Here is a 27,046-nt window from a genome sequence, read left to right as displayed (position 1 = left end):
AATATTTTATCCTTCACACATATACGAGGGGGGACCCAAAAATAACCGGAAACGACCTGTTGCGCGCGCATGCTTTGTAGTTACGAGTTGTGCTGCTAGCTGGTGTTAGCTGGGGGTCTCCCGCGACTGTTAGTGAGCTGGCGTCAGTCTGAGTTAAGTGGTTTGTCTGTGGTGCTCTGTTGTGTGCGTTCCTGTTTCAACCTTTTGGCGATTAGTGAGATGGCCGACCAGAAGGAACAAAGAGTGCGTGAAATTGATGAAGATCGTCGAAAGACCATTGACCAACTTTCTGAGGAAACGAACATCTCATGGAGCACGGTCCAGCGAATTTTAACCGAAGGTTTGCACATGAGATGGGTGTCTGCAAAGTTTGTTCCTCGCTTGCTCGGAGATGACCAAAGAGAAAACCGTGTGAATGTTTGCCGCGACTTGAAGAGTGAAGTGCAGTTTTCCCTAACAGAAAGCAAAATTTCACGCACACTCTTTGTTTCTTCTGGTTGGCCATCACACTAATCGCCAAAGGGTTGAAACAGGAACGCACACAACAGAGCACCACAGACAAACCACTTAACTCAGACTGATGCCAGCTCACTAACAGTCGCGGGAGACCCCCAGCTAACACCACCTAGCAGCACAACTCGTAACTACAAAGCATGCATGCGCAACAGGTCGTTTCCGGTTATTTTTGGGTCCCCCTTCGTATGCCTATGTCTTTTTCTTTCTTCATGACCAGAATTTTTTTGTGCTTTCATCAACTTCCCCATGCATGTCCTACCCATTTCATTCCCATTTATTTAATCATCCTAGACTTGCATTGAAGAGATGCTCGGTTCGAATCCTTACAAGGTCGCTGGCTGTCCTGATATTTTGGTGAATTTTCTCTTTCACTCCAGAAAAATTCCAGGACTGTATCGTAAATAGGCCACAGTGGATTGCTTCTAAGCACTTTACAATCCCTCAATCATCTGTCATGATAATCTTGATATGCCAGGCTTCATTAAATAACCCACATCTATGGGCTGAATCATTCCTGAGAAGATTATAGTTTCTCGGCTAATACAGAAATTTACAGAACTGCATGGAACTGTAAGGTTCACAACAGGCTCCACTGATCATCGTGAATCAGATGAATCCAGTCCACACCCTCATGTCCTATTGCTTTATGTTTCATTTTATGGTCACCCTCCCATCTACGCCCTTCTTTCAGACGCTTTATCCTACCAGAACATTGTATGAACTCATTCTCAGTTTGAATGTGTGCTACATGCCCTGCCCACTGCATCCTTGATTTGATCATTCTAGCACTGATAGGCTAGTCAGTAAGTGAAAGGAAAGTTTACTCCCACTCAACCCCAAAATTTGAGAAGCAGCTGTCTCTCCAGCTGGAGGCCGAGGCCATGCCATACTGTAATGAAATGGTTTCCCTGATGAGCATTAACAAATACAGGAACATTTCCAAATCCTGCAGTTTATTGATTAATTTTTTAAAATTTTTCTGAGTTTACTGCAAGCTTTCCATATTAGAATCAAGTGACTAACAGTAAAACATTACACAGTGTTATAAATACAGTGAGGTGTACATACACGAAAAAACATAATTATACGTTTTCTTTATTATATAAGATTCTTTGCACATGAAAGAAGTTAGAAATGTAAGTACCTTTATAACATGTAAGATATGTATTACAGTGTCAGAATTATGTGGCAAGTGAAAAAGAATTGGAATGCACGCATCATCTTTAAGTCTGGTTGCCATTGAATTTAGTTTTAGTTCAGTGGCTGCTGCCAGCTTATCACAAGTGTACATTATAAATGTGAATATGGTGCCCTTTTTACTTTTTCAAGTGTATTCACCCATACTGGCGGTGCAGTCCCTAATATTTTTAACATGAAATGTTCAGTGTGTTTACAATATGGTAATTTGACACTTGTATAAAAAGTAGAGCACAAGTAATTTATGAATGAATATTAAACAGGTCATTTACTGTACATCATATCCTGATTTTTTTTCTTACAGGGCAATATTTTATAGCTGGTATTCAGGAAACACTTATTTCATATGCTTAAAAATGTTCTTTGTTTGCAGAATCAGGCTGGTTGTTTAATTGTTATACCTTATAATTAGGAACTGTCTTCTTCACTGTAAATTCCATCAGCCAAAACAAGCTGCCAGACTTGAATGACCAGGTGAGCTTTGTTCTCTCCCAGCAGTTTGTTCACCATTTGCCAGTCTTCTTTGTTTACACCAGTCTCATGAAGTAGTTGTAATTTTCGATAAGCTGTGAAAAAGTACACAACTAAAGCAGTAAACCACTCAATTTATTTGTGCCTAAGACAGAAGAAGACATCATGAAACTTAACACTTTGCGGACCGCACACTCTTTAAATGGTTTTTTGCTTTTAAACATGGTGGACCGTTCGCCTGTTAACTGGTTTTTAGAACACGATAAGTTGCAACACACTATACATCTCTCTGGCGCCACCCAAATGAATGACTACTGCGTAATATTACTCTGGAATGTTTGCCTAGTAGGTAGTAACTTGACCTCGCTGTTTTTGTTCCACCTCCAAAGGAAAATAATCTTTGACCCTTCAAGCTGTTATGTACCAGGCAGGATGTTAGTGCAATATGAATCAAGGACAGAAGCGGTTGAAGACGAAGCGATATCTTGGAGAAAAAGAAATATCTTACTCCTTCTCCGATGAGCTATTTGACGTGCCTTGTGAGAGGAGTAGTGAAACTGAGACAGTTGCAGTGACAGGGGTCAACAAACAAGTGTAGCCACAGACAATAAAAGTGAATGTAGCTCCAACGAAGGTGCAGGTAGAAGTGCAGGTAGTAAAATTGTGGGTACAGCCACATGGGGAAAAGTAGACAAAATGCCTACTTTGGGACAGTTTACTGGAAATCCAGGGGTGAAACAGATTCCATCGGACACAACGCAAGTGTCTGAAGTAGCAGAACTGTTTTTTGGAGATAGAGATACTCGTGTTGTGAATATGATTTCCACAATTCACAATCCGAGCATGGTTCATGTTCAAAAGAGACATGGACAAGTAAAGAAGCCTATTTGTATTTCTGAGTATAATATGTTCATGAAGGGAGTTGATAGAGCCGATCAATACTTTGCCTATTATTCTCTTCCTAGATAAACAATAAAGTGGACAAAGAAAAGTTGCCTTGTGACTTATAAATTGTGCCATTTACAATTCATTTTTGTTTACAAAAATCTAAACCCCAATTCAAAATTGAAATACAAAGCATTTCTGATGAATGTGGCAAAGGAATAGGCTACAGACCAGATGGTGGCGGCAGAACGAGAGTCTGACAAAGACTTAGTGGGACCGGGACCATCAACCCCCACCCCTTTCAGGCCTCATGTGGACCCCCTGGGTGACTCTCGCGTGATATGCGGAAATATACCCTCGTGAAAATTGTGAAGAGTGAACATTCCAAGGGGAAGCATCTTCTAGGCAATGTCGTGTTTGCACAGTTCACAGAAAAAGGAGCATGACTGCCTACATTTGCCAGTTCTGTGTAATGCCACTTCACAAAGGGGAATGTTTCCAGGAATATCACATTATCAAGCACTTCTAGGAGCATTGGTAAGTGTTCTCCAAAAATTTTAGTTTATAAAATTAATTATGAGATTTTATATTAATTTTTAAAGTGAACAGTGCACAAGTTAGGGTAGTAGGTCTAAAAATGCTGGTCCCCAGGGTGATTTAAATATTTAAATTGCCGGTCCGCAAAGTGTTAAGGGTTTACAAAACAAGCAACTTATGACATATTGCCTAGTGCTGTGATATTGACATGAGCTGAGTTGAAAGAAATGTGCATAAAAATGTTAATGGGAAATCTCTTGGGAGTTGGAAGAAGATGGAGCTCTGTTTAGCACTTGGAAGACTTTTTAATCCCAGAAGTGCCAGTTTTAATTCATAATATAAATAACATTTTAGATTGTCAGCTGCTCTGTTTTATGAGTAAATTATATATATTATACAATGTGTAAGTGAAAGGTGTGAACAAATTTTGGACATGAGTTCCACACGCCAAAACATGAAACAATGTCCATACCAACATGTGTCCAGAAACATTAAATTTGTGAGTTATACCTGAAAGAGTACATTTATAAGTGCTCAAAATGTCCTCCATGACATTCAATGCATGCCTGGACACGTCTCATCATGGACCGCCAAACCCGTTCAAAGATTCCAAGCTGGTTGTGGATAGTCTTACAGATATCCACAATGTGATGGTAAAGCACTTCTTTGTTGTCAGCAGGAGCTGCATATGCAAGTGCTTTTATGTGTCTGCAGAGGTAAAAATCCAGAGGATTCAAATCTGGCGAGTGCAGAGGATCTCGCATTGCACAGCTAAAATGTGCTGGAGCACCCTAATGCATATACCACATTTGTGCTCTGACTGCCAGTGGTACATCTTCCAGTAGCTTTGGCAGATCATGTAATAGTGAATCTCAGTAGTGGTTGCCTGTAAGCTGATGTGGTAAAACATGCTGGCCTACCAATCACCAGCAATCCCAGCCCACACATTAATGCTTAACTGCTGCTGGTGTCAGTGGATTACACAATGAGGATTTTCCTGTGGCCACTGGTGTAGGTTGTGAATATCGATGTTGTCTCTAGTGAAACATGCCTTATCTGTATGGAGCACTGATGATACAAAGAAATGCTCCAATGAACATGATAAGGCATGCACTGAATCTCATGGAGGACATTTGGAGAACATTGTAAATGTACTCTTTTTAGCTATAACTCATAAATTGAATGTTTCTGGATACATGTTGATTTGGACATTTTTCTTGTTTTGGTATGGGGGACTTGTGCCCAAAATTTCTTTGCACCTTTCAGTTACACTCTATATATGAACCCCTTAAGAAGTTGAGATATAAGGAAAAGTTCCTGCCATGTGTTTCTTGTCTGCATAGTTGAGAGATAATTCCAGCAGATCTGACATGCTTTCAGACATTGATATTTCTGTATATGTCAGAAATTTAGCCCTTGGATCTAGTACAGTTAAATGGCACCTTTCCTGTCCTTGCAGTTGAAGTGTTATCTATGCTATATGGCATATCTACGAGTATAAATAAAATGCATTCTTTGGTGAAGGAAAGATTAAAGAAAAAAATGAGATAGACATTTGTTAATAAAAAGATAAAATACTAGCAACTTCAAAATGTCTCAGATATTTTATGGCTGTTCTGACAGATCACATCTAAGAGGCTGTGTTAGCAGATGGTCAATGATGCAGGGGTGATGGATGAAACTCAGGATCTTGCCAATAGCAGGTGTTAATGTTTTTTCTTTGTGGGTTACTTTATGATGCTGTCAGTAGCCAGACTATACAGCATCAAATGGTAGGACAATAGATGAATGAATTGGAAAAGATTTGTAAGGTAGTGGTAATGACCTAATCAAGATACTATCCTGGCATTTGCTGGAGGGACTGAGGTAAATAGCAAGAAGCCACAGTCAGGATACTTGGTGTAGTGGTCAAGACTCAAACTGAGCATCTCCTGAATACAAGTCTAGAGCATTATCACTATACCATCTCACAGTGTATTTATTTTGCACCTTCCAGTGTGTTAAAAATGTCACCTAATGCCCTAATATGACAATCTTCAGATGGCCTCATAAAATTTGAGAAATTAATAAAAGAATTGAAGGTATGTGAAAGCATGTGTACAGCATTCGTTATTGTTGGGAAACATTTAATAAAGGTGATGGTTAATACTGAAAATGTTAATGTTAACAGTTCAAGGAGGGCAATGTTTGTGAGACTGTCAGTATGTATTTTCCATGGAAACCAAGTGCAAAACTAATTTCAGGTCTGTTAGATGTGAGGTTCTCACAGTGGAGACTATGAACAGTTCTATCTCTGGGGATCTAATGCCATAGGGTCTGGTGCGAGCTGACATTTCTGAAGAATATATTGCTTCCATATTCAGGTCGAAGACCAAGCTGTTCTTGCTGCCTCCATGTTTATGTCTTGTTGGTTTGTTCTTTGACCCAGAATATGAAGGCAATATGTTACTCTGAAATGTAAATTGACTTCCACTGGGCTATATTCTGTTATATCCCAGAAAACAGAACTGTTTATAATCCCAGTTAGTTATGATAGAACCAAAATATGACTGCAAAGAATGGCAGTAGATGATAATATTACAGTGTTGACTTTTGTTATAAAAAGGTATCTGTATGTTAGACAGCAGTGCCAGGTAATCTAACACTGTCTTTCAGAACTTTTCAAGTTCAAAGCATTCTTATTCAGGGAAATCATTTCACATTGTCCATGAATGGATAAATGTTTCAGACTGAATTAATGGGAAGGTTGTCTTTGGGAACAGTAGCTATTGATGGGAGTGGTTAAATTTCCCCCTTAATTTTAAGCAGGTATTCCACATATACCTTTTTTGTTAGATAATATTTTATTTGTAGTTACCATAGGATTCTGATGATGGTGTATAACACACAGAGATATAAATTTCTACGGCTCTTATCTATCCTGGTTCCACGCTTGTACATGTTTGGAACAATTTGTAATGTATAATTTTCTTATTAGCTCTCATGGACTTAGCCTGGTCTCAGGTTTTTATAACTTTTGTGGTTTGGGACATCGGTTGTCCAGTGATTGAGGCTAGCTCTTTCTAAGGGACCCAACAGAATAGGTGTTTTCCCTCACCTGAGGACGGAAACAGATCCAGTTTCTGAAATGTCACATTTTTTCTTAGTTATCTTAAAATCAGGACGATGGATAAAGTCTGAAAACCCAATATCTCTGTGCAATATTTTATTTGGCTTTAAGCAGAGAATCAAATATATAACTGTATATCTTGATTCTATGTAAACTTGGCAAAAGGCCAAATTTGCAAGACTCAACAAATTCAATGTAATACAAGGGCTATTTGGAAAGTAACCTCCAGTGAGCTGTTAATAGAACAAGCTATGAGGAAGAAAATGTTATGTACAAAAAACATGTACATACTTAAGCTAGTACTTCTCAATGTAGTCACTGCCATAACTGAGGCACTGTCATCATGGAATAAGTTTTTGTGTGCCTGTGTGAAAGAAGTCTGCCGCCTATGGGCTCAGCCATGTTTTGACACCTTCCATCAACTCCTCGTTACTGCTGAAGTGCTCTGATCCTAACCAGTTTTTCAGGTAGGTAAACAAGTGGCAGTCATTTGGAGCAAGATCAGGGCTGTAAGGAGGGTGGTCAATCACCTCCCAGTTGAAATGTTCCAACAGTGCTCGAGTGTATGTGACACGCATTGTCATGAAGGAGCACTACACTGTATGTCAGTATTCCACATCTTTTTGTCTGAATGGCGCTACACAGTTTTTGTTAGTGTTTCACAATATTAAACATAGTTGAGCTCACAGGTGACAGTTCCTTGACACAGGCATACAAAAATGTATTCCCCGATATAAGCCTAAATTCTGCTGCTAATTGTGATGAGAAGTAGTTAAAGTATCTACATATTTTTGTATATAATAAAGTGTTTATTTCTCATTGCTTGTTTTGTTAACAATTCACCATATGTTACTTTCTGAATAGCCTTTGTATAATTTATTGTGATAATTGATATTATTGGATATTATCAATTGTGCCAATTGTGCTGCTGAATGGAAAATTCTAATTGCCATGACAATAGATAATCTTAATTTCTACTAACCAGTATTAGATGCTAATAAATAACTCATTAATAAAATATACATATATGAAGCAATGTGACCCAATTTTGACCTCAACATATGCTCACTACAAGAACATTATTAATATTAATGTTACCATGTGAAATCATGGGGCCCAGAATTGATACACCCCCAGATACTGAGATGCTTGTTACTGAATGATTTGTTCATGACATGACAAAAAAATCAATGTTTTATTTACCTACCATGTAGAAAATTTTCAACTCCTAATTCATGTTCTAAGTTCATTCTCCACTCTTCAATATGAGAAAATATGGTTTCATCTTCATATGTTACAGCTTTACCAGCTTCGTCTGAAAAAATTTGTATTCCATATGAAGAAAAGTACTTCACCAGTAAACATTGATTTATATTTATCACTGTACATACTATAGTTGATGGCATTTCCTTTGGTCGGTCAAGGACATTCCATCACCTCCAAAAATTGATCTGTAGAATTACCCCTCATTATCTACCACATGACTGCTTACAGGCAGATGGTCATGGAGATAAAAGAACTGGAGGAACAAGTGAAAGGGCGATTACCTTGACAGGCCAAAAGAAATGTGCCAGACCATAGACATCACAACTAGAGTTAATGAATGAGAATGTATGAGATGGAGGATTACAGACTGTGATAAACATTATGGAATGCCATACATCTGAAAGACTACACAGTATTGCTGCCACAGCAAATAAAATACAATGTCCAGCGATTTTCTGTCACCACTTGGAAAGTAAGTTACCAGACAACTAAAGATAATCATCTAATGTGCTGCCTATGTCTTCAGGGCAGAACACTGGATGTTGCACAGAGTACGAATATCACTGACTCCTGGAATGCAACATCTCACAGTCTGGTAGAAGCTTACTGATGTTTCGGAAGTACCGATAAGTGTCCACCAGACTATATGGCATCACACCCACAATTCACTGCCATGAAAACCTCAAATCTCACTACTAGATGAGTGGTTTTCACATACTGAAGATGTTCAAAAAGCCAGATAGAGATTTATTGTCCAGACCAGAAATTTTTCTTTTGTCACTGAGNCCTAGCATCCTGGTCGCTAGGCAACGCGAGTCAACAGCGATGACGTCACCAAGTGTACCGCGGGTTGCTAGGCAGCACGGGTAAATAGGATTGCGAGAGACGACGGTGGTAACAGCGGTTACTACCGCTAGCGTTACTAGCAACACCGCCAGGCAACAAGGGTGCTTATTACGTGGCCGTTTTCTGTATTGTCCGATCGAGGCTACATGAGGCGCAGCGAAGGCTATTCACAGTTAGTCCTGGAGCTACCTACGAGTCAGTCCTCGAGCTACCTCCGAGTTAGTTCCGAGTTAGCCAGCAACTAATCAGTAGTATTGTGGCATTTGGAGCGTACTAATTGTGATACTGCAGATAGCAGTAAGCGTAAATCTGTAATTTGGGTGATTGTAAGTGCGAATGTGAAATAAAATTCGCTATATAAAATACGGCGTGAAGTTATTTGTCGCGTTATACGCCCAATACGCGACAATATTATATACCAACTAAAATTAAATTCACTCAACATCTATTTATAATTACAAAGATATAACATGCGAAGTGACAAATATGACATTCCCACTGTGCATTAATTTTATGCATTTTTTACAAAGGATGCACAAAGGCTATTACCTAGATGCCATGTAGAGCCAACAGAAAATAAATTCATCCTGGAATAAGCATTTTGGTGGTTTATATCGTTTGTGTGAACTGGTCCCTCAGAATGGCCTACTGTCACTTCATCTCTGTCCTGGAAATAAAGATAGCAGTGATCATGAAAAGTGTCATTTGTGTAATACTTTTCAAATTTATTCCTCAAACAAGTTAGATAGCAGTAAGACAAATAGTGTTTATTTTGTAAATAATTAATGTGATTGTGGTCATAGCTAAAAATACATGATTTGTCACTGATTCTTGTTGACTCACGATTTTAATCTTCCGTATCACAGATTATACATCTTAATGCCTGTGATGGCCTTGAAATTTTATATCTAGCATCTCTTTGCCATGTAAATCAACAGAATCTTCAGCTACATCTCTTCAACCCTTCTTATCTACATGAGCTTTCAGTCTCTTCCTATAACTGATTACTTCTTCAGCTTTTTTTATTAACCTTCAGTGTCTCATGCATGTCAGTGTTTTTGTTTTTGTGTGACTGTTCATACATGCTCATGATTTAAAAACAAATATTTTCTGCTGCTTCTACTCTTCTTCTATCATTGTCACCCAATGCCCAAGTCTTGCTACCATATTTCTATGGTTCAATTAATATTTTGTACCGTTTCAAATGCAACTTCTTGTACATTCTTTTACTACAATGTCTGTAAATTATTCACTTTATCTATATAACTGCCTGTCTTTTATTTTTCAAAGTCCCTTGCCATTCTTGCACTTTAAATTTTCTAAATATTGAAATTCACCTGCTTGTTCTCCTAGTTACCCACAGTTTTACATCTTACCTATTCCCTCTCTTATCCAGCCAAGGGATAATGCCTTCACATGTTTCCATTGCGAGGTTCATGGTTATGACATCGTCAGCATACCTACTGATAAGTGCCTGATCTATGCTAAGAGACCAGGTGAAGTGTTTACTAGGCATACTTTAAGGCCTTCAGGTTACATAAAGTCTCAACATCAAACTAGACTGCAGACAGCCAGTAATTCTCTCAGGTGAATATCTGCTTATATTCAAGCCTTGAAAAACCCAATGATTAAGGTAAGAGAATAATATTGATCATCAATATCAGACACCATTTATGGAATTTAAACAAGCCTAATTATAGTGTACAGCCCTGCAGTTGACATGTGTTTTGTAATTGGTATGATAAGTGATGCTGCTATGTGCTGACATCAAAGAGGTCTATAATCTGATGGTCTTCATATAACATTAGTACTTACAAGAATGTTAACCTGACATAGACTGCTATTGATTTTAATTCTTCTAACAGAGGATGGGGACTGTATGTCTTGTAACATACTTAAAATGTTGTATGTAAATTATTATTAGAGTAGTACAATTTTTAAACATACATAATTTGCCAATGAACATATATTTCTGAAACTAATTATTTTTTGCCGCATTAATTCAAGTAGCCTGGAGGCAAAGTTCAAACTATGTTTATCAAACGTGTATTGCATTTTTGGGAGCAGTAAGCTACTGAATATTTTCTCTTAAAATTTACTAAAACAGAGTATATAATTTTTAAAGTTCCAATTTTTATTTTTACAGGGAAAGAAACAAGAGTTTTTTTAACACACTTATGCCACATAAATATACACTATATTTAAAAATAGTTATTGTCATCTAAACTTGTTAATTCTTCCTTTTCAAGCCTAGAAAGTAAGGATTCACTATTGGTGCTACACATATCTACCTCTGTTGGTTTGATTTTCACATCACTTGTACTCTGTGTAAGTTGGAATGGTATTTGAAAATTGAGGTTAGGTGTGAAGGTCTGTGTTAATTCTGGAAGCGACATTGTTCTTGTAAGTGAGCACCGGGATGATCCTGTAAAGATAGACAGATGTAATTACAATCTAAACTATTGTTCTGTAAAGCAGAAAATGAATCACATTTCAAGTCCAATTATCCTGTCAAAGATTTCTGTTAGTACTTCGGCCAATCGTCAGGATATTACAGTTCCTTCCAATTAACCCTAATATTTTTTTTGTTCTATGTTATATATATATATATATATATATATATATAATTCTATATATTCTATAATTATTCTATATATAACTGAATAGTTCAGCAAACTAATTGGTAGTAAGTTTCAAAACAATTAATACCAAAGCCTGCCACTGAACATGATTTTAAGCCAGGTCCATCTACCTCTCATTCATATAACTCAGCTCCATATTAATTTTATATACCCATTTCTTTCAGTCTTCTGTATGGCTGTTTTCCAAGAGATTTCCCTGTCAAGATGTATTTATTTCTTGATGCCCCACACCTCAGCTGCATGCCTAGCTCATCACAGGCTCCCAGCTTTTATTGTCCTAACAGTACTAAGCACTCTGCATATACCAAGAAGCATTTCATTATGTAATGTCGTACATTTCTCACACATTTCATCCTCCTTAGGTTCAGATATGTTCCTAAGCACCATTCTCAAACACACTTTATGTTCTCAGAAAGTAATCTAAAGGACTATGTTTTACATCCATAAAAAATGGCAAAATTATAATGTTTATGATTGATAGAGTCATTAAAAATTTATCAGTACCTTAATTTCTGAGGTTGAAATTGACCTATAGGATATATTCTTTCCCAATTCTTTATGACTGTGTTTCTAAAACTTACCATTTGTTGGTAAAGATGCTAGATGAATAGGTTCATTACAAGGTGATGACAGGTGCTTGTCTGGTTCCTCTAAATCTGTAGCTGAGAGTTTTGAATCCATCGGGATGACACTACTTCGCATTTTGCAATCAATTTGCTTAAGTTTATTGGTTATGAATGGTGGTACTTTGTCATGTTCAAAATAATTCTTCATGTCCTGTGTTATATTCCCAATTTTAGCTTTTTCTGCATTTTTCGTTTCAAGTTCACATAATTTGTGAATATAATATGATGGCCTTTTCAGTCTGCTTGAAATCTGAGTAGCTGTGGATGTTATATGACATATATTTTGGAATGAACCATCAACTTTTATGCCACAGTTTAAAGGAATTGCTTGAAAGCTGTGTTCTTTGCTCTGAGCAGTATCATTGTCCAATAGATTCTTGTTTTCATGGGGCTGTGCCAAATTAATATCTGGACAAACAAGAGTAGTCTGTGTTTCTCCACCACCACCATCTGTCTCCTTCAGTATTTTGTCATATTCTGCGGCTTCTCTTACATCTTCCAAAGTAAAAGAGTGGTGTTTAGCATCCAGATTTGTGTTTATTTTGTTTTTGGTGTCATGCTGAATAACAGGAAGTAGTCTGCTAAATTTTAAGCTTTTATGAAATAAATATGGCCCACTTGACAATGGTCTCATTGAGTTTTCTTGGTTTGTTTTAGTTTGTGAGATGGTTGAAATTATAGCTGATCTGGGACGTGTCTTCTGTTTCTCAGATTTTCTGTTAAATGGCATAATTTCTCTAGACTCATACTGGCTTTGGATCTCACCTGCTTTTGGCTTAGTAACACCATATTTTATTGTAGGATATTTCACATTTGCATTATTGGTTTTCTGCAGTGATACTTTTTTGTTACTTTCTACAGTGTTTGTACCTAATTCAGCATTGTAATGTCTGTTATTTAAATCTAGCATCTCCTTTAGTTTGCTGCCTTCTTTTTCATACAAATCTGCAAATAAATTATTAAATACATTTTCATTTACACCTTTCTTTTTCATTTGGTTATTAATGCTGTTGATTGACAAGGATACTTGCAAAGCGTTATGAGTGTTTTCTGTATGTATCTCTCCAGTACTTGAGGATTTCTCATTGCCTTTTGTGCTTCCATTACCATAGCTGGGTAAGCTATCGATTCTTACAACTTGGTTTCCATTATGTTTATCATAATTTGAGCTCCTGCCCTGTTGTACATTTTCATGTTCAATAGTGTCACTTGAAGTTTTGTCAATTTTTGATTCTCTTTGTACATTGTTCAGTTTACTCTCATGAGATACAGCATCAACCACGCTGGTTATTACTGGTAACCCATTACTGCATAATTCATCTGATGTATGTTGTGCTCGTAAATGATCAATGACATTCTTACATGTTCGTCTCATATCAGTACTTCCAAATCCACTAGTAACAGTTGTAGAATTGTCAACTGAGATAACACAAAGTCTTGGAGAAGTTAAAGGGGAATGTTTCCTCTTGCGATCATCAGAATTTAACCACCTTTTCGTTGTCCTATGTTTCATGCAGCTTCCATGAGAGTGATACTGTGTTGCTGTTTTTGTTCTTCGTTTTCTTCGAGGTGGAGGTAAAAAATCATCAAGTTGTGTACTGCTCAGGACCATAGATGAACATGGTAAAATCACAGGTGATTCCTGATCTATTTGAGTTCCTTGAAGCAACATTTGTATTTGATATGGATGATTTTTACATTCACCTTTCAGCTTTTGATAATCCATATGTTTATCTTTTTTTGATACAAATGTTTGCCCTGGATTTGAAAGTTTCAAATTGCAATCCATCGACTCTTGCATGGTAATAGCCTGTGTTGGAACCACAGCACTTGGAATGTCAGTTTGGGTATATTTTGAGTTTATGTCAACTTTTGTCTGCTTTTCTCCAAGAATGCTGCCTGGAACTCCATCACCACAGCCATCATTTTCACTGACATTGCACACATCACTTCCTGATTTTGTCATTACTGAGTCAATGTGAAAAACGCTTGGTATAGGGTACGGTCTTTCAAGAGTGTAAGTCCTGTCCATAACAGTTCCTTCACACAGAGTACCTGCACTGCTCCACTGCTTCCAATTTCCATATTTTATAACAAAATCACCTGATGATGTCGAATCCATAAGGAAGTCTGCTAACTCAAGCGATTCCTTTCCTAATTCGAAACTAGAATCTTTCTTCCATTTCTGTCTCACCTTAGAGATTCTGTTTTCACCATCTATATAAGTTTCATTTTCTTTATTTGCCTGTGGAATATTCTTGTTTTCTGCTGATAAAGCAGTTCTCTTCTCATCTGTATTTCTACTGTATTTCAGTTTTATAATATTTGATTCCTCTGTTTCTTCTTCCAACTTGTTTACTTCATGATCATCCACAGGAATACTGATGTTATCTGTATATTCTGTACATCTGTTTTCTAATATTTTCTTCTTTTCTTTCTCAAAGGCTTCCATTCTCTTTTTGTTAATCCTTGTTCTCATTCTATTCACAATATTTCTGGTAGCAATACCTTCTGTTTTCAACTGTTCATTACTTACTCCCATTGTGTTACTTACATGCATGACATCATCACTTGGGGCATGATCTGCACTGTTGAGCATACATGGGGAATGCACATTGGTACTATTACTTCTATTCTTTTGACACCTTATGCTATTCATCTTATTTTCATTCTCTTTGTTTCTTTTTTTAATCATAAGCTGTCTTTCCTTGAAGTTTTGCAATCTTATAATATGAAGTGATGCAAGGAATTCTGGATCAGACACCATATTTGTAAGCCTGATCACTGTTTTATTGAATCCATTTCTGTTCTTCTGTATTCTATGAAATTTTGTTGCTTTGTGTTGTTTCACAAATGACTTCTCTGGTTCCAGCTGCATTTTCTTGTTACACAGTGTTTCTAGTATGCAGTTAAAGCCTAAAATTGCAAGAAAAGCATCTTCTATATTTTGTATGTTACAGTTCTCATGCACTGATCTTGATGCAGCAGTGATCTTATCTTTATTTCCTTCATGCAATAAAGCATCCTCAATAATGCACCCTTTTTCGGGATCTAATAAGTTCAGTGCAATTATATTTACAAATGGTTTCATTATGCATTGGTTAAATGTTTCAGTTATGTTTCTAGGTTCAACAGAGTGTTCTCCATCTAGCATACTCCTAGCACAACGTATCTTGTCCAAGTGATTCTTTACAATTGAAAGTACCGAAGACCTTTTCACGTCTCCTTCTTCCTGGACTAGAGAAAAAGCCTCTTGTGAAACAACTCTGTACAGTCTGCCAGGTGGACTAATTTCACTGCAAATTTGTCTTGCAGGTCCTATTTTGTGTTTAGACATCTGTGAAGTTTCTGGTGCAGATGGTGATACCACCTTCTTGTCATAATCTTTATGTACTCTTGTCTTCTTGACAACTAATGGTGACCTATACTTCAGTGCAGGATCAGTGACAGCTGTTTTTGGTTTTTTTGCATGTGCCTGAGACTTCGATTCCACAACTTGATGAAAATGTGAGCTGGTTATACCAAATTCTTGATCTCGTTGTGTTTTTGTTAGAAACTTGGCAATTCTATTGGATATAAACGTTTTCTTCAAAATGGTATTAATGGATGGTCGCTCCTGTGGATTTCGTCTGAAGAGCTGTTGTACCAAGTTGCGGAGATCATTGCTGTAACGTGATGGAATCTGGGGATAAGAGCCTCGAATAATCTTCACAATAAGGTTCTTCATGTTTCCTGCCACAAAGGCATGTTTTAATGCAGCCATCTCATAAAGTATGCACCCAAGTGCCCATACATCACTTTTATTATTATATGGCTTGTTTTCACAAATTTCAGGCGAGAGATAATATGGTGTTCCAATGCACGTTTTTGCAAGGTCCACTGTATTCTTCAAAATTTTTGCAATTCCAAAGTCACCCAATTTGACATTATTACCTTTCGTGAGGAAAATATTTTGCGATTTTATGTCCCGATGAAGAATCTTAAGATCATGAACATGTTTGAGAGCAAGGCATAACTGAACAAACCAATTGAGAATTATGTCTTCTGAAAAATATCTTTCCTTCTGAGCATACTCCCGAATCTTTGTATATAAATCTCCACCTTCACAGTAATCCATTACAATGTAGAGATTCTTACCATACTCAAAGGATTCTTTATATGCAACAATATATGGATGCTGCAGCTTAGCAAGAACCTCAACTTCACGCATTGCTTCATTTTTCTCCTGCTCTGTCATTCTTGAGAAGTTGATCCTTTTTATTACATAATGGACCCCTGATTCTTTTGATCGGACTAGATAAGCAGTTCCAAATGAACCTTCGCCAATGCGCTTTTCTTTTACATATTGATCCATTTCTGTAACATTTCCATACATGAGAATCAAATTCACTTATATGTATTTATAAATTCAAAGTTAAATTTTAATTTTAATATCAATAAAGGGATATATGAAGTTATCTGATTTTGTAAGTCACTTGCCTAACAACTCTCAAAATCTTAAATGGGAATCTTGATTTCCCAACTGGTACGCACCTTACTACTTTTCCGGGCTCAAAATGAATGTGGACACCACAACACACCATTTATATACTTCCAGAGCATTTTTATTTTTAAAAGATCTATTTCCTGGTGTTAAGATACAGTAACTACGTGTATAATTCCCAATAATGATACATGTAGGAATAAATTCCCAGAACTGCATCATAATAATTTCCTTTCTAATATATGTCACTCCTCAGACTTCTTTTACTATGTTGTGTCTAACAAGTTCTGAAGACATTTCCATCTCCACTTTTTGTCACTTACCATGACAAGTTATAAAGACTGATGGCCATACTGATATTACCGTTTATCAATACACCAGCTTATTGTGAAGGGAAGAACACGCACATACTCGTATGTTCGTATACACACACACACACAACAGATTTAATTTCATTATGTTTAACTAATTTCATTCAGTTGATAATTCACCAGAGTAATTAAACTATGTTTTCATCATACAGTAAGTATGCACAAAGCAACCAAAATGGCTGCACAAAGCAAAAAATGGGGGGAAAAAACCAGCACACCAAAAAACATACACCAGACCCAAGACATGTGTGCAATAAAAAGTAACCATGATAAAAAATAACCCTTTAAAAAGTTGTTTAACCACTTCATATTACTCATAAAATGCAAAGTACAGCAGGGTAACAACAGAGCAGCAGTTTTCATCTACAATCTTATACACCTGATGATTAGGCCGAAACATGTCATGTTAAATAAATAATAAGAGAAGAAAGAGCCTCAAAGTGAGAATTCAATATATGGACAGAGTTGTACAGAGACAGTGAAGTGAGAATCCTAAAATTGGAATACGGTATATAAAATGACCCTTCTTATGGTAAACTAAATTTAAAATAAGCATGCTTGAGACATCCATATCTGTGAAGATCACTGTCTTCTGGTATGAGATAGTGTGTAGTCTGTTATACACATTGCTAGACCAACATTATCTTGTGATAGCAAATAATCAAAAATAAGAAAGAGAAGCATGTTTCATGTGGAGACATGTGGGATACACTCTTCTGAACCATGGAAATTATGAGAAAACCATAAATTCCACAAATAACAAAATTTATAGAATACAGAAGAAATTCAAAAGAATGTGCTAACAGGATGAGCAGTGACAGAATTAAAAAAGAATTTTAAAATATGAACCAAAAGGATCAAAAAGCCTGAGATCTCAAAAACAATGGCAGAATCCTTCTGTTTTTCAATTCTCCATGGGCCTAATATAGAAAAGGATGATTTATATTTTGTAAGTTAAAATTATTGGGTGCCTTTGGATGTACTGGTTACTTCAGAATACATATTATAATACCCAATGTATACACAGAATTCAACATAATTTTTCTGGGAATGCATTTACTATGTTAAGCAAGGGCAAGTTACAGTTTTTGTTTTCAATTTGCAGTCAGGAATTTTAATTGTTCATGATAGCTACAGTCTCAAATGAGATGACTGTTCAAATAAAAAGATATTTTTGCACATAATTGAGTATGCAGTGGCGTAGTTGGTTGAGGCACTATGCTGCAAACCGTAAGATCGTGGGTTTGAGACCTGATGAGGTGGATTTTTTTTTCAATTTACCTAATCATTCCAGCCATACTATGGCCCTGGGGTTGACTCAACCTCTAACAGAAATAAGTACCAGGAATCTTCCTGGGGGTAAAGAATGGCCAGCACATAAGGCTGACAACCTTACTGCCATCTGTGAGCCAATTTTATAGAAAATGTGGCAGCCTTGACCTCTCACAACCCTATGCACCTTAACGGCCTGTTACAGGGATAACTTTACCTTTTTTTTTTTTACACATGACATTGTGGTGCATGATTATTAAGGTGTGTTATTCTTATCTTTTTCCCTCCCCAGCAGACTGAACCATTTTGCTACTTACTGTTTTATAATATAGTAATGTAATTAGAGGAATAAACTACATTATTTTGCATTAAATTAACATTACACAAACAGAGCTAATAGACATGCAGCAGGTAAAATACACATCTGGTTATACTAACTACTGCCTCAGCTCATTGTTTTAAATGTTTTTTTACTGGTTCATGCAAATAAATGTATTTTTTAATAGGATCATACTTTCCAGGACATTAATGTAGAATTTATGAATTTTTATAACGTCAGGAATAACATCATTTATTACCACCACTTAATACACGAAGAACAAAAATCATCTTAATTAGTCAAACAATATTGTTTTCACACATATATGTCATTTCATTGATACATTCACACATGTCATTTACTGTTACAGCACTTTTCTCTTTTACCTTCCATACTGGTAATATGCAGTTAAAAGGAAGTAGCTTTAGTACTTGAACTTCTCACTATGGTATTTTGTTTGTTTACCACCCCATGCAGTCTTTGAATATGAAAGCAGTGGATCAATTCCCCATATAGATTTTTACACAGCTTTGTACAGAGCATGCTCTGTCAAGAGGACTGGATAGGACTGTTATTTTCAGTGGGCTTGCATGCTTCCCAATTGATATTGATTTTCAGCACTGTCACTAGACTGACATTTTGATCTCTCTCACCTATCAATGAGCTTATGCTAAATACTGCACATCCAATTCAGACTATGAAAGAATTTCTGGTGGGGGAAGAGAACATACATGTAAAAGGAATTAGATGACAGCAAACTTTTGTTTTTGCTAGTGTTTACTCTTTAAAGTACAATGGTTACTATACATAACATGTATTTCAACATTACAAATCTCTGCATTTTTTCCACTGACTCTATTTAAGTGTAACATATTTTCAGACTAGGTAGCAACAATTTCCCATGCAATATTAACCAGATGGTCTTTATAATTGATGTAATGTGTTTCCTACAAGGCAGAAAATGAATTTTTAAGTATCACAAAAAAAATCATGTTCCAAAGGATTAAAAAGGATTTTGTAAAGAAAATAAAATTTTATATGCTACAAAGCCAGTATAAAATATTCAGCCACTACCATTTACTGATCCAGAATTATTTCTTGTAGCCATTATCATGCAGTTTGGATCAAGCATCAGCTGGTTATAAAAATAAAATCTAAGAGTCCAGAGTCTAAAATAAATTGTATATAACAGAAATAATTTAGTGAGATATAATAATATAGTAAGAGACAACAGGGAAGACCAAGGTGTAGGTGGGTGGACAATATTAGAATGAATCTTAGAGCGATAGGATGGGATGGTATGGATTGGATAGATCTGGCTCAGGATAGGGACCAGTGGAGGGCTCTTGTGAACACGGTGATGAATCTTCAGGATCCATAAAAATGCTGGGAAATTCTTGAGTAGCTGCAGAATTGGTGGCCCCTCAAGAAGGGCTCGGCTCCATGAGTAAGTAAGTATGATAATATAGTATAAATATATTGCTACAATATCACTGCTGGAGACAGTAACTTCCCTGTCCTAGGCATTCTTTATGCAAAGCAAAAGAATTGGATTGTGTGAAATGTCAAAGTTGTATCTGTGTAGATAACTGAGCTGCCTTTACACTGTCATTCGTAAAAGAAAATGTAAGTAATACATGTCCAGTGACATCCGCCGGTATTATAAATTAAAATTTAATCTGTCAAATGGAAGTGATCATTCATGTTATTAGTTGTAGTGTAGATCATAATGGGATAGTAACATGAGAGGAAGACCGAAGGTGTCCAAGTGTTACTATTGTAACATGACAGCTGAAGGCTAGTTCAACAAGAACAGTCGTCCATTTCTATGCAACAGCCAGTAAACATGCTCTCACATCAACAACACCCAGGCCATTGCTAAGCAAGAGCCCTCAAGGGGCTTGGTGCCAAGAAGAAGTGATTGGTGGTAAACTGTCCTGTTATAAAGTAACTCTGACTCTGGAGTAGTTACAAGTTGCACACTTTCAAGAAATCCAATTATCAGTCCAAACCCCATGTCTAGTCACATTATTCACATATGCAGCATTGATATGCAGGACAAAGCACTTTGCTCTATGACTTATTGATGCATGATGAAAACGGAAGTAGGGAACTCGTGGCTGGGCTACCTTAGAGAACTGCTTTCTCTGCTTCAACAGAAACAATGCTTACTATGTACACATTTTAAAAGTTATATGTGAGACTGGCTTCCTTTTTATAAACTGCTATAAAATAATGAAACTGTTTGTTTATTATGCCACTTACAATATGTACTCCGAGTGAGCAAAAAGGAAACTTGCTGTAAATGTATAAATATGTAAGCTTCATTCCAATCACCAAATGTGCTTCTTATCATCTATGTTTTTTCTTAAAATTAAATAAAACAAAACACTGAAACTGCTTATTATGGCAATTTTATATATATTTCTGTTGATCAGTGTTTACAATTTACCGCTGTGGCACCACACAATTGCTTTATGCATTAACCCCTCAAGCGTGTGCGACACACCATATGCATCCGCTCAGTTACATGCATCTAGCGTGAATTTAAGCTGGGGTATTTAAATCCCTCCCGGGGCTTTATTTTCGCAAGCATTGAAGGTTTTGTGCAGACATTTACCTAAATATTTTTAAATAACAAAATCGCTATTTAAAAATTTCCAAAAAAAAAATTATATTTACAATTGTTTAANTCACTAAGTTTATTCTGAATAACAGATGATCTTTCTTGTTACCAGCCTTGCAGTACAGAATGTAAGCATTCAACACTGCCGTATTTACTAAGTGGTTGAATAATTTCTTGTACCACGCTTTTTGCCTTTTCCTTTCTAGCAAGAATGTTTCTAGTAGCTGATCTTTCAAGTCTACACCTCCCATATATTTTTTATACTCTATTACACACATAGGTTTATTTACAAATTCTAACCCACCCTTTCGACTTACGGGTTGCATTTCATCTGAATGTTTAGTAGTCAGCACTGAGACATTGTGCTTATCCTTCCACTTCAACGCCACCAATTTCCCACACTTTGCACTAACTACTTTTCCTTTCTTCAGTTTCTTTTTTAGATCTATTGGCATACCTTTGCGCTTGATTTTCACTGTTCCAACAGCATCTGTTGTCCTCTGAACCAATCTCTGAAAAGATCGGGACTGCTATAAAAATTGTTCATATAAACACATCTCCCTGAGTCTAATAGTTTCTCGCACAAACTTAGAACAACTTTTGTTGAGAAAAGATCTGTCTCGTTGGTGATTTCACAGCCTAATTTTGCCCCTGATCCACTGTAAAGTATAAAATTCCACAAATATCCTGCGGAATCACAAAGTTCAAAGATTTTAATCCCAAACCGGGAAGCTTTCATAGGAATATACTCTTTCCATGAAAGTCTACCTTTCCACAATCCGTCGACACTTATTTCTTTGCCCAGTATGTACACTTTCTGGAACTTCTTTTTCAAATATTCATTAACTGGAAGAATTTTGTACAATTTAGGATCTCTTTTTGCAATTTCCTTATTGGTGTTATCTACAAAATGGAGAAATGTGGTCAGCAATGAAAACCTTTCTTCACTAATTACATTGGGAAAAAATGGTGTTTCTAACATATGTTTCCTACTAAAATACATTCTGAGGTTTAGTTTCTGAATTCCCATCAGCATAAGCAAACCTAGGAATACCCTAATTTCATTCTAAGTTGTGGGAATGTTCCGACAAACAAGTTATGTGACTGAGATGCCATGGGGCTCCGCTAAGAGAGTGTCGCAAGGCAGAAAAAGATAACAAATTCATAAATATTGACACAGGCGTCAGGCAACTTCGACCACTAGGTTCGTAACATCATAAATCAGACACAGCTGCTTTGTCGCCAGTAAGCCAAGCCAGTAAAAAAAAATACCGACACACAAACATAAATAACAAGCATTCAATGAAAGTTAGCTAACAAATTATCTCTCTGAAAGCAAGTCGGAATGTGAGTGGGAACAATTCTTTCATAAGCAGCAGACACCAAATGCTTTGTAGGAAGCAAAGCGGGGGGNGGGGGGACACACACAAACAGATAGCGAGGAATGAAAGAAGTCAGTATCAGCTCACATATACATTCACTGGAAGTACATACATCAGAGCGTAGGCATTAAGAATTCTTAGTGAAAAGTTTGGACTCAACATATGGGATGCGCACGCTTAGAGCATGGGTTTGAGCGGATGCAGATGTTGTGCCACACATGCTTAGGGATTTAAATGGCTCCACTAAAAGTCATGCTCAAGGGGTTAAAGGGCTGCCAAGCAAACACTAATGAATATGCATTGAACAGTTGTCAAACAAAGAACTGGCAGTGAACACAGACTGTTTTTCCATCGTAAAACTGCTACAGTTTCCTAACAACCAGACAGAGACAGAGAAACTGATGTAGAAATGGATGAAAGGATCTTATATGAAAGATATGCCATATTCTCATATTGCAACAAAAGTTGATTATCTGATTCAACAGATGCCACACCGTAGTTAACCCCTCAAATGCTGTTTTATTCATTCATGAAGGATTACAGCATCGTTTCAGTATCTGCTTGGATGGAGTGAGAGAAAGCAAAAATCTCATGAACAGATGAATCTATGGTTACCCACATGACATCGACAATCGACACACTTTCGAGACCATACAGATTAAGTCTGGAATATTAATCTGAAAATCACCTTTCATGTATGACAGAATCTGATACATTAAGGTGAAATGTGCATTAACGGAGATCACTTTCAGCACCCATTATAGTATGAGGGAGCAGACGAATTTCTTACCTGAAAGAAGCCAACACCAGCTAGCATCTTGCTCTATGAACAGGCAGTAATAAGGCCACAGATGGAATGAACCTCTCTGGTATGTGCTGCAGCAGTTAATATTTGTCCCACCATGGCTTAGAATTCAGGCCTTTTATTTATGTTAACACCCTTCCTGTTATAATTCTGATACATCTATAAACATCACAACATACATGTTTTTAATTGCTTGAATGCTGATATGTCATCTAGGCCTTTAAAATTACAAACTCATTTTTGACTCTGAAAGAGAAATTATTGTCATAACAATTGTTTTAAAATATATTTGGCAAAACAAATGAGCAATCACATAATGAATCAATACACTATTAATTCTACAGACCAAAAAACAATGAAACTCTGTACAGTCAATTATTTTAAGAGAGATCAGTTGAGTACAATATATAATCCTACCAACATTAACTCAATTATGGCCATAATTCTGAACAAGAAAATTCAACATATTAATGGTATTAAAAGAATTTGAATAAGTGAGAGATTAAGTACCTCTTCCCATGAAATTATTTAACATCTGTGTAAATACATTCATATCAAAATTGCATTGTATATGATACTGTTCTGCATAACCTCACCGAGTATGTAAGATTATTTCTGTAGCTTGGTAAATAAAATAAAACTATTCAGACAAAATGCTGACATATTATATATTAACATGAAGACTGGACTCTTGTTTCATTTCCCTAGGCATGAAGTTAATGCATGAATTGATATCCTTGCAAGATATATACATCTTTTTATTCCTTGCATCATGTTGTGAATATACAGTCAAGGTTTCTGTACCATCACACAATGTTTTATTCTGGCCCTTATATAAATTAATCTATTTTTGGTCAATAGACTCAAAAGTTCCCTAAAAGGTTTCCTAATTTGTGCTGTAAATTGTGAAATCTACAGTTTATATATTTATAAATATACGTAAAACATATATATATATACACACACACACACACAAGTAGTGAATATACTAGATGGTACTTTGAGTGCTGTATTCGTATTTTTACATGTATTTTTGGTACTAATTCTGTATATGTGTGCATAGCATGGTTGTAGGTAGTGTAACAACTTGGATGTCTAAAAGATCTCCATGTGTCTTGTCCAGATGTATATGGGGGTGTATGGATGTAAAAATGTAGTAATGCAAATTTTGCAGTACTGGATATATGCCATTGTGGAACTGTATGTTTCTGATTTCCATGAGTAGGGATATTTATAGTGTGTAGGAGGTGTATATGCTGTGGTTGCTTCTTTGTGGCTACATTTTCTGTTTGTAGCACGTTTCCAATGTAGCTTGCAGGGGAGTGGGAGGTGACAATACAGAAACCTTGAAGATATAGGAATGTTTCTGGGTGTGATTTCTGGCCTAAGTTTCTAGAAATCTGAAATAGATGTTAATAAATTAACTACAGTTACATCACAATAATAATTTTTCTTGGCAGTATAAGCTTCTGCAGTCTTAAACACTTGCATAAATATCAGCATCACATCTAAGGAGCACAAAACCATAGCACAAATATAAAAATTGTGACCAGGTACATGTCTTCATAAACTGTTGCTCAGAAACACAGACAATTTGAGTTCAAACTGCCAATAGCAAAAGATTTTCCAAAAAGGTACACCAAAGACTTTTAAAAAATTATTCATTACACATAGGACCAATCAGCTGCTTTACAGCACTGCTGTATTAGTATGACATCAATGATGTTAACAAAGGTAAATGAAATGAAAAACAAGACATCTGAACACAGCCTTTTGTTCACCCGAGGCAGAGAAGCATTCCATGAGAACTCTGCAAATGTTAATTCACATGATGCATCAACAAAACCATATTTCCCAACCAAAATTTGCTTGTGGACATGAAAATCTCTCTTCCAAACCCTGACATAACAGGTTTTCGCCAAGCACAAAACTGCTACTTCCTCCAGAAATGGTTCTTCTCTGCCTGCCCCTTAAAAGGACTGCATTCTCTTTCCTCATGCCCTACATGTGCAGTACTCCAATAAATGACTGTTTCTAGTAATCCTGCAAAGGGCTAGTTCCTTATTTTTTCTCCACAGTGGCCCTTAAAAGCCCCACTTTCTCATTAGTCTTTTTTCATTCAACCTTCTGCATTTTCCATTTATGACACTTGGTGTGATGTTATCAGACCAGATTCTCCTGGGTATATATATTTTAAATGAGATTTTATTGTGTTCAATCACAATATGATGAGCAAATCATTAAACAGGACTTGGTGTTTTTTGAGAATGACATTTCTACTTAGCAAGGTTTTTCATTTGCTTCACAGATTACATTTTATGTTTCAGCACTCACATTTGCTTTCTTCAGTAGTTTCCTGGACTGCTACACGTTTAAAAAGATAACTAATGTTTAGTCCATTATTTGCAAACATGTCTGTTCATCTAGGGATGCCGCCCAGTGCTGAATTAGCTAGTTCACAAATAAATCTATTCTATGGAAGTTTCTGCAATTATACATCTCACATAACAACCTGGCAGTTGAGCAGAGACAGTCTGGATATGATTTCCTTGACTGGGGAAATAAACAGAAGATTAGTGCTGGTAGTTGGGTTAGCAGACAGAACACGAAATGATCTGACAATAAAGCAAGCACTACACCAGCATCTGTGAACATTTATTAGTTACTGCAAATTACAAAATGAGCTGGGAGAGCCTGGTCAGTGTGACTGGATAATGGGGGCTTGATTCCTGGAAGGGAAGAAGTTCAGTTTTTGTCACCACATCCATTAGCTCAGGGACCACTGAACCTCCTATTCAATAGCTAATGAGGATTTTTCCCAGCGATAAAGCAGCCAGGGCATGAAGATGACCCCTCACCTCCAAGTAGTACCAAGAATAAAAATGCATCTCCATGTTGTGGTGCATAATTATGCACAGGGAGAACTCTGTCTTTACTGTAATTATGAATATTTTTGACACTCTATTTCATTTATTTGTAACCATCCTGTCAGATTTTCACAGCTTGGCAGCTATGAACACTTTGTGCAGTATACAGCATCTTTCCAATGGCAATTCACATACATCGGTTAAAGTCTGACAATATTTTTAATATATCAGAAAATGTTAGAATTGTTGTCATAATGATGGTTATGGTAATCAGTTCTGTGTCCAAGTGTGACCTTTTGACTGCCAGGACTGCCATGCCTTGCAGCTGTATGGAAAAATTGAAAATAATTCCCCATATTACCTCTAACCATCCACAGGTACCAATACTGTGAAAGCCTGTTGTCCTTTTTTTTTTTCCTTGGCACTACAGCCCCAGTGGGCCTAGGCCTATCTCCATGAACTTCTCCATTCACTTCGGTTTTTTTCTAGATCTTAGACATTTGGTAGGACTCCTTGGGCGGGTGATCAGCTCGTCGCTAGGCCTCTACCTGTACACAACCACAGAAAAATGCACACAAACATCCATGCCCTGAGTGGGATTCGAACCCACGATCCCTGCTTCCGAGCAAGCGAAGACAGTGCATGCCTTAGACCGCTCGGCTACCGTGACCAGCGTTCTGTCCTCTACCTATCAGCATATCACATTTGATGCCACCTACTGAGAGAAAAGATGTACTAAGCGACTAATATCAAGCCCATCTCTTCAGCTGTGGCAGTCATAAAGCAGGTACACTAAGCCAATCTAATTGGCTTGTTGCATACAAAG

At 36.8% G+C, this 27,046-nt stretch overlaps 1 protein-coding gene across 3 annotated transcripts; it reads right to left on the bottom strand.

Moving 5' to 3' along the window:
- Positions 1–681: 681 nt before the first annotated feature.
- LOC111866412 lies at positions 682–26,694 on the bottom strand. 3 transcript variants are annotated; one of them, XM_033752235.1, is made up of 7 exons: positions 23,339–26,694; positions 21,471–21,678; positions 12,051–16,451; positions 11,119–11,252; positions 9,377–9,494; positions 7,923–8,030; positions 682–2,279 (listed from the first exon to the last, which is right to left on the bottom strand). In XM_033752235.1, exons 1-7 carry the CDS (start codon positions 23,363–23,365, stop codon positions 2,122–2,124), a joined length of 5,154 nt encoding a protein of 1,717 aa, XP_033608126.1. In that variant the 5' UTR covers positions 23,366–26,694; the 3' UTR covers positions 682–2,121. The 3 variants fall into 3 exon arrangements, with proteins under 3 accessions (XP_033608126.1, XP_033608128.1, XP_023711104.2); XM_033752237.1 differs by having other exon boundaries at positions 21,624–21,678; XM_023855336.2 differs by lacking the exons at positions 21,471–21,678; positions 23,339–26,694 and adding an exon at positions 18,927–19,753.
- Between the last annotated feature and the right edge of the window lie 352 nt (positions 26,695–27,046).

The sequence above is a fragment of the Cryptotermes secundus genome, unplaced genomic scaffold (genome assembly GCF_002891405.2).
Source record: "Cryptotermes secundus unplaced genomic scaffold, Csec_1.0 scaffold130, whole genome shotgun sequence".
Taxonomy (NCBI): Eukaryota; Metazoa; Arthropoda; class Insecta; order Blattodea; family Kalotermitidae; genus Cryptotermes; species Cryptotermes secundus.
The sequence above is the reverse complement of the archived record's forward strand: the minus strand, read 5'-3'. Positions and strand labels throughout refer to the sequence as shown.

What these genes read in the sequence shown, in the direction of transcription:
- LOC111866412 (XM_033752235.1), bottom strand. Translation starts at nt 23,365, where the DNA reads ATGCTAGCTGGTGTTGGCTTCTTTCAG. An exon ending in CTGGTGTTGGCTTCTTTCAG is followed by an intron (nt 21,679 to 23,338) that starts GTAAGAAATTCG and finishes CGATCTTTTCAG; the next exon opens with AGATTGGTTCAGAGGACAAC. An exon ending in TGGCTCTACATGGCATCTAG is followed by an intron (nt 8,031 to 9,376) that starts GTAATAGCCTTT and finishes AAATTTTTTCAG; the next exon opens with ACGAAGCTGGTAAAGCTGTA.